Source organism: Anoplophora glabripennis, unplaced genomic scaffold, assembly GCF_000390285.2.
Source record: "Anoplophora glabripennis isolate ALB-LARVAE unplaced genomic scaffold, Agla_2.0 scaffold217, whole genome shotgun sequence".
Lineage (NCBI taxonomy): Eukaryota > Metazoa > Arthropoda > Insecta > Coleoptera > Cerambycidae > Anoplophora > Anoplophora glabripennis.
In genome coordinates, this window is record NW_019416331.1 from 603,707 (window position 1) to 618,340 (window position 14,634).

The 14,634-nt window shown below is 32.0% G+C and overlaps 2 protein-coding genes across 4 annotated transcripts in view; both read right to left on the reverse strand.

The window, feature by feature from the left end:
* LOC108905316 overlaps positions 1-6,418 on the reverse strand; it is a 64,845-nt gene extending 58,427 nt beyond the window's left edge. For both annotated transcript variants that reach the window (XM_018708126.1, XM_018708125.1), the window contains exon 1: positions 6,373-6,418. The gene's annotated coding sequence lies outside the window, so the exon portion shown is untranslated. The remainder of the gene's footprint in view (positions 1-6,372) is intronic.
* Positions 6,419-9,464: 3,046 nt separating this feature from the next.
* Positions 9,465-14,263, reverse strand: LOC108905324 (ras-related protein M-Ras). 2 transcript variants are annotated; one of them, XM_018708141.2, is made up of 6 exons: positions 13,994-14,263; positions 13,772-13,866; positions 13,441-13,713; positions 13,202-13,355; positions 12,987-13,149; positions 9,465-12,839 (listed from the first exon to the last, which is right to left on the reverse strand). In XM_018708141.2, exons 3-6 carry the CDS (start codon positions 13,625-13,627, stop codon positions 12,747-12,749), a joined length of 597 nt encoding a protein of 198 aa, XP_018563657.1. In that variant the 5' UTR covers positions 13,628-13,713; positions 13,772-13,866; positions 13,994-14,263; the 3' UTR covers positions 9,465-12,746. The 2 variants fall into 2 exon arrangements, with proteins under 2 accessions (XP_018563657.1, XP_018563656.1); XM_018708140.2 differs by lacking the exon at positions 13,772-13,866 and having other exon boundaries at positions 13,994-14,261.
* Between the last annotated feature and the right edge of the window lie 371 nt (positions 14,264-14,634).

Below are 14,634 nucleotides of genomic sequence, written 5' to 3' on the forward strand. Positions count from 1 at the left end.
GGTAGAGATGTTTTAAAATCTTATGAGCTTTGACCTTCATATGCGCAGAAACATAATTCCGACCGTCGCCTAAATTATTCTACGTCCTAAAAACATTACACCTATTATTCACAGTCTCTCTCGAGCTCTAGCGTAAACAAGCCTTTGATCCGATTACAAATATCATAATAAAATGCCCTATTCTTTATTATTTTAATTTAAACAATAAAAATATATATAACGAACGTTCGCCAGTTGACTTTATTGATGCCCGAGCGCCTTAGTTCATGTCTACTTGTAATGATGCACATGGTCTAGTTCTGAGTCAATGTTTTCACAACGTGCTTATTAGAAGAATTATGGGGATACGCCACGCCTTTCGCGCATTTCGCGGCTCATGAGATATTAAAAGACCTCTAACTCCCGATAAACCTCTGGAGGTTAACGGTCAGAAGCGGTCTGAAAAGGGGTTTAAATAATGATTTAAAAAAATTTTTTTCAAGGTAAATATGCATTTTTTTAATCGCGTATTCCTATTCTACTCATGTTTCCCTATATTCCCTTAAAATTAATGACATTATGACCGAATCACCCTGTATGTACCAATTACTACGGCTGCTGAGATTGGAGGACTTTTCCACTATCTCCATTATGCCAAAGCCAATTATGCCAAATATGAAATAAAGCCTCTTTATTAGCCAGTGGAAATTTTAACAGCTGTCTGCCTAACGGGATTTACTTTTTTCACCCCACAGGTTGAATTGCGTATCCATAGTGACCCGAGAGGGATGCCGGGTGGAAATTAAATTTTCAAATTTAGATGACGCCCTAATTATATGGGGAAGACGGTTCGTTAGGTATCATTATTGTTGGGGTAAAATAATGCAAGATGACGCGCCGATTTATGGAAATTGGAAAAGTGGTAGCAATATGGTATAATAAGGCAAAGTGGTGTACAATTAATTATTGTAATATCAATACTCGTTGAAGAGACAATATAAATAATAATAACACAAAAATTCTAGTTGTTCGAATAGAATAATGGAAGTTATTTTTTTAGAAAATATCGTCTGGATTGTAAAATTGTAAGCATGTCTATAAGGACTTCTTTCATTGATTTGTGATGTAGAATCAGAAACCATTAAAGTTTGGCAGATACCATTAACGCCCTAAAAAAAAATGTAAAATTTTTGTCTTGCACTATTTCTTTTTGCGCTCAGCGATATGCTCAAAAAAAATTTTCACCTCAATATTTGAAAACTAAAAACTTCAAACTTCAACATGCTTCTTTTTTTTTTCTAGATACGACCGTTATTCAGGAAGTTACAGCCTTTCAAAAATCACTAAAAAAAATACGAAATTTTTCTGCTCTTTTAATTTTTTTGCCGAGTGTAGAAATCTTTTTAAATTAAGTGAGGTTTTAAAAAACACCAGCACTTTCTCAAAATCTCTACCAACAATAAAATATAGAAAAATAAAACGAGGCTTGTGTTTTAGATAAAAAAATAGTGCGATTCATGTTCGGCTACCTCAAAAATGTCCCTTAATCTTACACTTGAAGCTTTCCAAACATTGCACATTTTGTAAAAACTGTTTTCCTGAAAACTATATTACGAAGGACTTTTGCGGTATATGCCAATAAACGATTTATATGTAAATACAATCGCATCGTCCTCTCCCTTTTCTTTGTCCTACTTCCCTTACGACGAAGGGGAAAGTAAAAGTCCTCGGATTCAGGAATAAGTCTTTTTCGAGAATGCAATATCACCAATATCGACTGAAACGTGAGCTGAAACTTGGATAAAATCTTAACGTAATCCTTAATAATAAATGTCAAACAGGATACTCATAAAACGAAATTTCGTTCCGAATAATTATTCCCATTCGAGATATTTAACTTATAATAATAGCGAAGAAATACACTCTTACTGATAATTTTTCGAATTAAAAACAAAAAAGTGCAAATTGAAACGCAGGAAGTTACATTTTTCAATAATTTCCCACTTTTTTGTAAAACCATAGGCGGCGTAATATCCTTCAGCTGGGTATATTAAAAAGTAAATTAGATTTTTCTTATTACCAGCAAAACTTTCATCACCTGTTGATTCAAATTCAAAAAATGTTGAGATTTTATTAAAAATATATGTCTCCCTCATTACCAAAACTGAATTGTTCTGGCGTTTACCACAGAGTAATTTTCAAAATAACACATAGTCCAATCAATCTGTCACGGCCTGTCATGTTAAATTTACAAAAAATACCACCTGGAAACATAAAATATGGTGATATAGGAAAACAAAATTTAAGAAAGATAGTGTATTTTTCCTGTAGCGCATAAACGGCGAAGTTAACCTAAAAAATTCATAAATGCCAAAAAAACTGTTTTTCGCTAATAAAAAAGAAACTTAAACTCCAATCGAAAAAAGTTAAATGAGAAAGTTGTAGCTATTAAAAAACCTATTGATTCGTATTTTTTAATATTTTCTTCTTCTTCCATGGTTTCGTTCCCTATATTTTCCACGCAATTAACTTCATTTTCCACATAATTCGTTGCATCAATGAGTGATTCAAACGCGTCAAAAGAATCATCGTCTAATTAGATGTTTGGAGTCTCAAAATCTTCACATTGGGATACATCACAATGTAAACAAACACTTGCACATTTCAAAAATTTTTTTTACAACCACAAATTTTATTTTTGCAACCGCTGACGCAGTTACATGGTACTTTTTTTTCAAAGATAATTATGCTTTTGAGGCTGTCGCAAACGTCATATTTTGTTTTATCTCGTCGAGCTACCCCAAATTAAGTACAAAAGGATTTTTGTACGTGGTCCAGAAGTCGAGATAATGAAGATTTTGAAAGTAAGAGCGCTTTTGAACGCGCGGATTCAGTTTTCGGAGCGGCCGAGTAGCGTTACCCCCACTCCGCCGCCCGTTACAGTTAGATCGCACCGCGCTCGAAAAGGTGACACGGTTCGCTGCGAAAGTATGTGTGGTTTTGGTCGTATCAATATCATTCATTCCGTAACGTAACAAAATAAGGTTACGAGACGACACAGGAACATAAACTCGCATTATGAACCTGACTGCAATAATGGATTCGTCACTGCTGCAATTAGCAGCAACGTCATATATTTTTATTCATCATACAATTTTGAAGAATTAGAAACGGAAATCTCCGGAAATATTTTCTTTACTCCACTCCATGGCACAAACACAGAAAAACACACTCTTCCTAGTCACTGCAGAAAACAGACCGACCCCAGACCATATACAAAAGACTGACGAAACAAAAAATAAGACAAAATCCCATATGCAACAGACAACCCACTAAACACGAAACGTAAATGAAACGTTGCAAATGAGATGTTTTACTGAACATTTGAAACATTAACTAGAAACGTTTCTGTTTCATTACAGAAATGTAGCACTTGAAAACTTATTTAGTGAAACATAGCCGAAACGTTACAATTGAAGAGAGTTTGAAACATTACTCGAAACATTCCCTTTCGATCTCGGAAACATAACAGACGAACAACCCTTTGCTATTTTTGCTTATCTTATGGAACATTCGGCATTAGTTAAATTTTGCTCTCAATCCCCAATCCTTCTCAAGCGTTAGTTCATTTGCCTTTGTTATATAAAGACATAATTAGAAAAAAAAATGTGGTAGCATATTTATAACACAAGTCTAGAAAAAATGTATGTTCGTGACTTGCGTAGACTGCGCGTAACAGCCCGAGTTTATTTGTTTCCCGTGTGTCGTTTCAATTCGTATTATGTTAGGTTAGGTTTGCGGTTTGTCAGTTTGCTTGGTTTCGTTGTTATTCATCTTTACTTTGACGCTATTTTATGTGATAATTTGTAGTGTGTGCAGTTGTGGTTATTGTAAGGTGCATATAAAATAATGAATATTGATGCAAAATGTTTAAAACGATATGTGTAGAGATTTCCAATTTTGCGTCACATCTACCTAAATATAGTTATACCCACTACCTATTACAGACAAGAGGACAAGGGACAAGAACTAAGAAAATGGAACAACAACTATACGTTTCGATATAATTTGAAGAGCAACTACTTAGTCAGTGAGAACTATTTGAAATATGGATGAATCAAGTGAAATAGACGTCATTTATTTTATATTTTGTACAAATGTTTATATTTGTTTATGTGTATAGGCATGCTTAAATAAAAGAGTTTAGGTATACCTACAGATATTTACTTTGTCAAGATATCATTTTGTATCCTTATTTCTGCTGTATAATTTATTATTATTAAAAGGATATATGTAATATTGACCATGCGTAGAAGAAATTATAACTTTATATTATTTTTCAGTAATGTTATTTGTTTTTCATGTACCTACCATTTTAAGATTCATAATCATAACTAACTTTTTCTAATTATCAGTTCGTCATTGTTACCATATTCATGAAGGTCTCAACATTAGAAAATTTCCATTTCAGAAGCGTATTTGAACTATATAAAATGTGTAGCTTTTTTTTAATGCTTCTGATATTGTTTTGTGATATTTTTATTTGTACGATGAATGGCAAAATTCATAATCCATATTAGAAACTTTTTTCAGTGGCTTCTCAAAAAGAAAGAAATTCTTAGTAAAAGTTGCCGCATCCCCAAACTAGAAGAGCATATTTATTTTTTTTAATATACAATGTAACTTTTTTTAGTTCGAATTAAGTCATTCACAATACAAATAAAAATATCACAAAGGAGTATTAGAGATATTTAAAAAAATACTCACACTATTTATACTATTTCAAAAACGCTTTTGAAATGAAAATGATCTAAAGTTGAGAGCATTATGAGAACAATATGGTAATAAAATTATTATGTTACTCAAACATTTCTGAAAATATACTGAAACGTAAAACAAAAATATCGAGGGCATAAATGGAACATAAAAAGAATGTTACTGAAACCAATTTTTTGAAACGTTTCATTGGAAACGTATTTTGGGGAGGACATCTTGGGCTTCTAGAACGTTACCAGAACGTTGCATGGATTTTTTATGAAACGTTTCAAGAAAAATGGAAACGTTTCTGAAACATGTCAGAAACTGAAAAATGTTTAGTGGGAATGTTACGGCTAAATGGCAGAAAGTACTGTTACATCCCATTGATGCGATGACTAAAAACCGACAACTGATGGTCGTCCCGGATTAGTTACGCGTGTCAAATTTGTTGCACGTACCATGCAACAATTTTCCGTCTCCACTAGCTGTGACGTAACATGTTCGGTGTTACGTTACGGGGCATTTGACACAAATGGATACCCGCCTTAAGAATGGTCACTGTAGCACTTAAATAGCGACCTATGGAATTTTTTGAAAAAAAATTATCTCGGCTACAGAAGGTCGTAGAGCAAAGTTTTTTTATAAAAAATCCGCGTAAAAATGTCAGCAATCAACTCCTTTAATAGACATTATCGAGAAATGAAAATCGAAAAAGATATTCAAGAAAAAAGCGAGCAAAAAAATTTTACTTTCTTCAGTCATCTTTGGACACTTGAAATGAATAAAATCGTTATCACTCTTTTTTACCATGAGAGTACAACTCTTAAGGAAAAAATGAGACCTGATTCGTTTCTCTACGACTATTCGTCGAGCTAGAAGAGCTGATTTTCGAGATGACTTTTTTTTCGAAAAATCGCTATAATTCGAAAAATTTTTAATATTTTTTAATTAAAAAAAGTTAATTTTTTGCTTGCCGAGGGCTACATTTACAGCAAGTAACAAGTTTCAAAACCTTAATTTGCAGGAGATACAGCAAAAACAAAAAAGTCGATTTTTGACGGTTTTTTCGATATCTCAAAAAGTAATATTGCAATCGATATATTCAAAAATACTAATCGATAAGTTTTTTTAATAGCTACAACTTTCTCATTTAACTTTTTTCGATTGGACTTCAAGTTCTTTTTTATTAGCGAAAAACCGGTTTTTTGACTTTTATGAATTTTTTAGGTTAACTTCGCCGTTTATGCGCCACAGGAAAAATACACTATCTTTCTTAGAATTTTTTTTCCTATATCACCATATTTTTTGTTTCCAAGTGGTATTTTTTGTAAGCTCTTCTACCATGCATAGATCAGATACGCCGGAAACTTTCCTTGGACCACCCGGTATATCCATCCGTGATTTATATCAGTACCTACGTCCGACTGACGCCACTTATGTATGTTTTCATTTAGAACGTCGCGTAGACACATGTTTATATCAACGCCTATTTTAAAATCTATAAAACTACTTCTATATCCAAAATATTAAGTAAATTACTGAAACTAAAGAGGTAGGTTTATGGAAAATAGTCTATATATCTAAGTAAATTTCTTTAGTTTGATTATATTAAAGGTTAAGTAATTTGAAACATACCGTGTACCATACGCTGACGGTTTACATACGTGGTGTATCTACTAATCAGCACAACTGGCTCCTAGCATAGGAAATTGTCCGTGAACGTTTCAAGCAGGGTTTAATTAAGTATTTAATTATACGTGCCTCCAAAATTAACAGCCTACACACATATGTTTTTATTTAGATGTTTAGAATTTAGAAATTAGTTAGAATGCAGCACTAGAATCCTAATATACGAGAATTTTCTATACAGGGTGTCTCAGAAAAGTGATAAAATTTTAACCATAATTTTAATTTTACTTACATTTTTGTTCGGTATTTTTTACTCGTTAAAATAACTAATGATTTAAAGAAATACCTAAGTTGAGAATATTGGCACCTATTTTTGGAACACTCTATATCAGGGGTCGGCAAGTAATTTTAGGTGCGGTCCGGATACTTTTGAAAATTTTTAACGAGGTCCAGGAAAAATTCATATTTCTTTTTTTTTATTTTGATTTGGACTCAAATTTAATCTGCTTACTAATTAAGAACTCAAAACACTCACACAATTGTAAAATACTAGAAAAAATGATAAGATTGGCACTTAAACGTAAATAACATTTTTTAAATAATTTATTTGAGTAATTTATATTTTCAAAAAATTTTTGGCGGTCCAGTATTTTATCTTCCGCGGTCCGGACCTGGACCGCGGTCCGCCAGTTGCCGACCCTTGCTCTATATCATACAAGGGAGGGTGGAAAAATTTAGGTGAAAAAAAAAAACAAATATAATTGGGTATTTTTATTTTAAGTACTATTGAAATATAGGGAAAATGTACTCAACATTTTTTTTTATTTAAAGTCCATTCTTCTGCTTTTGTCCGATACAAACCATTTAATTATTTTTTTATTCATTCTTCATTTCACCGAAAACAAGCACCCCAAAGGGAATACAAAACTACTACGCCCACGTCGTTATTCCTGGGTAGTGCTAAAAGTAGTTAATAATTATATAGTTTTTTTAAAATGACCTTGATGTCTGATCTTGTTCTTGAGGTTANATTATTTTTTTATTCATTCTTCATTTCACCGAAAACAAGCACCCCAAAGGGAATACAAAACTACTACGCCCACGTCGTTATTCCTGGGTAGTGCTAAAAGTAGTTAATAATTATATAGTTTTTTTTTACCTTAAAATGACCTTGATATCTGATCTTGTTCTTAAGGTTAAATTCATATCTTCCTGCTCTTGTAATTTCCGAGGTCAAAAAAGAGGGCACCATTTAAAACTCAATTTGATCTTCAAACCTTCAAACGTCCTTGAAGTCAAGGTCAAGGTCATCTTCAAGGTCATGTCAAGATAGCCCCCTTTTCACCCTACAACTTTCGTATGAAACATAAAAAAACCCCAACAAGGTACCCCGCTGTCTCAAGATTCTTGTTTTTTTATGGCCATTTTATGGGTTAAATCAAAAAAATAATAACAGCATTTTTTTCTCGTTTTTCAATCAAAATCTGTGGTAAAAAATGGGTGTTTCCATTTAAAAAAATCAACAACCGGTGTAAAAATACCCCTTCCGGTCTAGACCGGAAGTCGAAATATGAACCTTTCAATGGCCCCCTCGGTACCCTACAATTTTTGTCTGAAACTTTTTTCGAAATAATCGAGTCCAACCGAGATATTATTTTGTCTCGAGATAAATGTCCCACCTGGTAAAGTAACAAAATTTAATACCATACCTGAACAAATTACGTGTATTAAGGAAAAAAGCGGCGAATAGCTAAATTATTTGGTTACGGTCGGACTAAACAGAGCCCAAAGTGCATAGTAAATATGTGCTACTCACACGCCGTTTTTCACTGCTGCGACGGTAACCATGACCACCGCTGTAAACACAGATGTAGCGGTGAGCTGGAAGGGGACCATGTCTTCAGAAATTTGCAAACGAATTTTGCAAGTTTAGTTAAATTGATTGCACAAACACATTATAATTTAATATTTCTTGTTTATTGTTTAATGTGATTCATAAAGCTAATCTATTTAATTATCCAGATAACATTGTAAACAAAATTTCAAATTAAATTTTTTTACTATGAAAACTTCCAGGGGGGCGGCGCCCCTGAGCCTCCCCGCACCAGCCGTCACTGAAGTTTTCCTACCCTTTTTTTTTAATTAATTCACGTTGTATTTCTCAGAATACTTTAATTAAATTTATTTAAAACTTATCTACAGAACAGACATTTTGCCGTTAAACACAACGGAAACACTTCAGGCGAGTATCATGACAATTCTAGAGTGCCTCAAGGCTCCAACTTGGGGCCATTGCATTTTTATTATTCATCAAAGATCTTCTTTATATCTTTTTGCCCTCGAATGTAATCAAATTGTTTACTTTATGCTAAAGATATCTAATTTTATAGAAAAACTGACATTGCAAAAGACTGTGTGGCACTACAGAGATACTTGGACAGGATTGTTACTTGGAATACTGGAAAAAAAAACACATTTTAATTTAAAGAAATGCTACCGACCTACATAACTTTTTGTCATGTTGTTCATTAATAATTTTATAAATGATCCAAATATTTTACGATGTATGTCTTTGAAATGTGCAATATTTTGCATTTCCTCACTTTCATATCTCCAGTATTAAACCCTAATTTAGATATTTCACTCTAAGAAACTTTTATAATTCATTAATTAATTAGTTCCTATAGCCTACTTTGATGTTCAAAAAATAATTATATAAATAATCGTACAATATTGCTTTTTTTTTTTCGTTTATTACCATTTGAATAACTGCAACCCAGAGATCTTAAATAGTTATATCCAGTGTCTCAAAAACATTTTTTGTATTTGGAAATGTGCACCACAGCTTTCCTTGATATACTCTTTGAGGTAATCATGTCGTTTATCATAATTTCCTAAAAGCAGTAACTTTTTTCAATTACCGTCACCCTTCTATGCTACAGGGTGGAAACATTTTTCAGGAGACAAAAACATATCCCCCTTTTTTTACTATAGATATGAATTAGGTAACAAATAATCACTTTTACAGTTTGTTATACCATTTTTGTATCAGAATTATTAGAATGGGAGTGGGGTGTGACTGAAATAAAAACATGTCATACAATTTCATGGTTTAATAAATTACACTGACATAAAACAAATGTTACATATCGGATATTGTAAAATAACAACGTAAAAAATTATGTTGTATAAATACATAAAAAATATAACTAGTTTAATCTAATTAGAACCAAGATAATTTATACAAGAATGCCTTTTTGCGTCTCTTTTTAAAAATAACTAGGAGCAAAAGTTCTTTGTATAAATTCCCCTCAAAAAATAGTAATTATCGAAACTAAGACTTCAAACGGGTTTTAAATATCCTTGACGATTCAATATAAAACTTTATAAAAAAGTAATTTGGCGTACAAGTATTTAACGTTTTTTTTTAATCAACATGTGCGTAAAACAATAAAAACAAAACATCATCACAGTTTTAAATCTTCAAATCCTCTATAATATATCTCTAACATTCTGTTTTCTTGTTAGGCCAACCAACAACTCGACATTGTGCTAACTAAGAAACACTATAACAAACATGCTTCAAATCATCGATCGGTACAGGCATATGTTCTTATCTAGAAGAAAATTGACCAATACGTGGTATAAAATACCATTAGAAACTTTAGAGCAGAAAGAATCCCTGAAAATGTTTCATTATTATGCAATGAAAAAGATTGCAGAATGATACACTACCCCTCTCTGCACAAGTTTTCGGCTATATTTTTAGTCTAATCTTTTAGATAGGGGTCATAGTGATGTTGCAGCAATTTTTCTGATTCCTCTCATTCCAAGCAACAAAAAAAAAAAGAATGATTTTTTCTAAAAATGGTTCATAAGGACTCTGATCCTTCAAAGATTTCAATTGAAGATATATCAAATTTGGTACAGCTTGAAAAATTTAATCAAAAGCAAATCAGTGGTTGCGAAAACACAATCTCAGGTCGGAAATGTTAATCTTTGACATATAATTTTGACAGCACATTTCAGGAGTACCTATCCGATTCGATTTATAAAAATGTGTGTAATTTTTAACTAGGTACTACTTTAAAACTTCTAAATATAACATTTATATCATTCCTAGTCCACATAAAGTTAATTTATCGAAATTTTTGCATATAACATTTTTATGGTAACTATCTGCTTCTTACGATGTAGGTAATTGTTACAAATAAAACTTTTGTACTATGCTTAAAAGTCCAAAAACCATGACAAAGAGACACACTTTTAGGTGACATTCCAAATAAATTAAAATTTTGTAAACATTTGCTTTTACTCAAATGAAAAGTAGAATCTACTTCCATAATTATGTGCCTCAAATTATTGAGAAATTAGAGCAAAATAACTAACTTTTAATTATGGTCCACTGTTAATCAATAGCCAAAAAAAGTCTATCCAAATCCGTCAACTAACATTCTTTTTTATTATATTTCTTTGAAAACATCTTATTTTTTATCGGTATTAATAATAACGTAAGATGGGCCTTTTCGTGCTAGCGCACAGAAAAAGTTTCCCCATTCATTGATTCTTTACGTGTGCTGAATAAAAATACTGCTTTAAAATAGAAATATACAGCCGATAAAATATACTCAGAAAAAAAACCCGAAATTCACGATAACATCCTAAAGTAAGCAGTGCAAGCAAACGTGAATTTATTACCAGTAAAATCCAGGTAAAGATATGAATATGAATATAAACTTTTTACTGAATGGCGACATCTGAACAAAATCAAAGCTGTAAGTGGCGATATTCTTCTAGTTTACTTTGTCTATGAAATCTTACATGTTATGGAGTCGGTTCTCAATGCTAAAGTGTTGTTTGGCCACAAAAGGAAATGCTAACATCAACAAATATCCAAAAACTATTGCTTTCTTGAAGTGTTAAGCTGTAGGATATATATACCAAAAAAGTCCAAAGTTGCAAACATCAAATTCTCTGACTTTCATGAATATTTTTAAAATTCCCTAACTATTCCTTGTTTTTTTTTTGAAGAATAACAAATTCCCTGACTTTTCCAGGTATTCCCGGTTTTCCCGACGTGTATTGAAACGGCAGGTGTTACGTTCAACACGTTGGATGCTATACCATCAGTGGTGTTCCGAAAATGTTGCAGAATACCTAAAACTAGAAAATCCCAGAAAATATACCGTGTATATACTCTACACGTTTTTTATATTCCTATAACTGTTACGAAAATAAAAATGTTCTAAGTTTCTTTTGTAAGTCTTTTTTTATGTTTAATTTTGTTTCTATATTTCCGTTTTCAAAGAAGTATAATAAAAAATATCGTTTATTACACTCCCACAAATAGAATTTTCCATGCTTGCACGAGTTCCCGTGTTCGGCTTCGTCCCACACGAGAATTTGTCACATCCTTATCCTAAGCAAAATCCTTATTTCCAGACTCCTAATGAAATGTACTATATTGACTGTTAAACCTTCAGATTACTTCGAATTCCGATGCCATTGATTAATTTTTGTTTCTGATCAAATTTTTACTTCAATATAGCCATATAAGAACGGCATAGGACCAAATTTGAAGGATTGTAAAAGTCTTAAGATTTATGTTATGAAGAAATGTTTTTTTATTTGTGCTGATGAGAGGAATTAGTCAGTTTTAAACCCTGTTAGAAACCAGATATCAAAGTTAAAAAAAAGTTGATTTATTGAACTGTTTCTAAGGGTTCTTTAAGGTCAATTTCCAATATCCACTTTCACAGGAACTATTCGTAAATGCTCTAAACATTTATCGCAGTATTTTAGCACAAACAAATTCGTTAATGTAGTTTCAGAATATTTCTAATAAAATTTGTGTCAAATTAATTTGTTAAAAACGCCTTATTCCATCTACAAACAACTGCTCGATTATTGTGTCGTGTTCTCAATTTTAGTGCCATTATGGTTTTACAACACGATCTATTATACGTATCGTTTTAAGATATTTGACTTTTTTTTATCATAAGTCATGAAATGTGAGCAACTTTGGTCCACAATAAAATTGAATAAAAACTTTGGCTTGGTATTTTTTTGGTATTAAAAAAATCTTGGTTAAGAAACCAAATTTTCTAACGATTTCTGCCAGTTTGGTTTGTAACTCTTTACTACGTAGTCTCAATCTTAGAATTGAATAGAAGCTAGAACTGATAACAAAGTTACAACTACGCTTTAGTTGCGACCCCTTTAAATTAATTTACCAACCGAAATTTAAAAAAATAATACTGGCACATGACATATAACACTGAACACCTCATAACATTAAAGCTGTATACATATAGGCTAAATATAACATATATAAAAAGCATTTAAAATAGTTTAACACAGAATGTAAATCGACAAACGAATTATATCATGACACATTTGCCCAGTTTCTGAAATTTCTTCTTTTTTCGTTTCTCATTATCGTTTTGGGGTTGGGTTCGTATAATTCTCACAACCTTAAAACACAAAGAATGCTTTTACCTCACATCGGCAACTAATTTGATTTCAAGACAACATTCAAAAGTAGAAATATTGGGATAATCCTTTTTCTTTAGCAATATAATCTTCTCATACTTAAAATGCATAAAAATAATTTTACTTACTTCATGAAAAGTCGCATCAATATTTAACGGTGGATCTTTTGCGCTAGTCTCAATGTAAGGTATCCCTAGCTTATGAGCCAAATCACGACCTTGTTCCTCAGTAACCTTCCTCAAATGTACCAAATCCACCTTATTTGCAACCAGTAACATCGGATAAGTATCCCTAAAAAAATATATAATCTCAAAAAACTAAGTTTAGAATATTTAAATCGTACCTGTCTTTAACACGTAAAATCTGCGTATGAAAGTGTATAATATTTTCGTAACTATTTTTATCAGTAACCGAATAAACCAACAAAAATCCGTCGCCTTTTCTCATGTATTGTTCTCTCATGGCACTAAATTCTTCTTGGCCTGCAGTGTCAAGAACTGAAAAACAAAAATAATTACATTCTTCTCAATGAAAAATTACATTTCTGCATGTGAATATGTCTCACCCCGACAATGTACTCACCATCTAGCATACACCACTGGCCATCGACTTCCACATGTTGCAGATAACTATCTTCTATAGTAGGATCATAGTCAGTCACAAATAATTTCTGGAAAAATTGAATCGTAATCGCACTTTTGCCCACACCGCCATCTCCTACAACAACCAGCTTAACGGTGGGTAAATTTTCATTTGGTGGCCTAGTCATCGTTCCTCTGGTGCTGTACTTCTTACTTTTGCTACCTATTGTGCTCTACAGTTAGCGTTCCTTTAAGTGAACTTCAACCAGCTTTTCTATAAAATAATTATTTGCAATTAGTGTTGGTAGAAGAAACGAGCTTTAAGACCTTACGAGTTGGTGAGCAATAATTCTGCTGTATCTTTTAAAAAATAATGTGAGAAACAAACACTGTATGAGCACTTATTAACATCCGCCTACTAGATTTACTATAAATAACATAACTGATTAAAGAAGGATGTACTCATAATAAACATTATCTAAATTAAGGTTCAAAAATACATAAATTACGGAAATATGAAAAAGCATACATTATTAGGGTTTATAAAATCATACCTGAGCATTATCACATCAAGTTAAGACCTATTTCAACTAAATTTATATAAAATTCGTTGTTTTTAACAAAAGAAAACTAATGATTAATGACAGAAGAAATTGTGACCTTGAAATTTTATCAATGTTCATCTGTCAATTTGAGAGTGCAGCCAACTTATAAAAAAAATCAATAATCACTTTTCCAAGTCTTGGATGTTTAAAATTAAAATAAATAAAAATCTATAGTATTTTAAAACACCAGAACATCAATACAAATTAATTTAAATTAATTAGAGCTCTAAATACAAAATAAGTAGCGAAGTACAATTCAAACTAGGAAAATTTTATATCTAAACGTGTCACTTGTCAAAATCTAAACTAAAAGCAGACGTTGTCAGATTTACCATTTATCACGACTTTCAACGAAAAATATATTTTTTGTTCTGGAAATGCAGCTAGAAGATACGGCTATGATAGGTTTGTTCCAACAACCGTCGGGAACTGGTTTGGAACCGTCATACACGTTTGTCCAACTCCGTCTTACAAAGCATTCAGCAAACATATGTTAACAACTCAACTGGCTAAATGTTTCTAACGGTTCGGAATAGGTTCCTTGCTGCTGTTGGAAAAAACCCAATACAAACGGAAAACTACAGTAAAAA

Excerpts from the sequence above, each read along its gene's own strand:
- LOC108905324 (XM_018708141.2), bottom strand. The coding sequence starts at position 13,627 with ATGACTAGGCCACCAAATGAAAATTTACCCACCGTTAAGCTGGTTGTT. Across the intron at positions 13,356-13,440 it reads CCAGTGGTGTATGCTAGATG|TTCTTGACACTGCAGGCCAA; the intron begins GTGAGTACATTG and ends TTTGTTTTTCAG. Across the intron at positions 13,150-13,201 it reads ATTTTACGTGTTAAAGACAG|GGATACTTATCCGATGTTAC; the intron begins GTACGATTTAAA and ends ATATTTTTTTAG.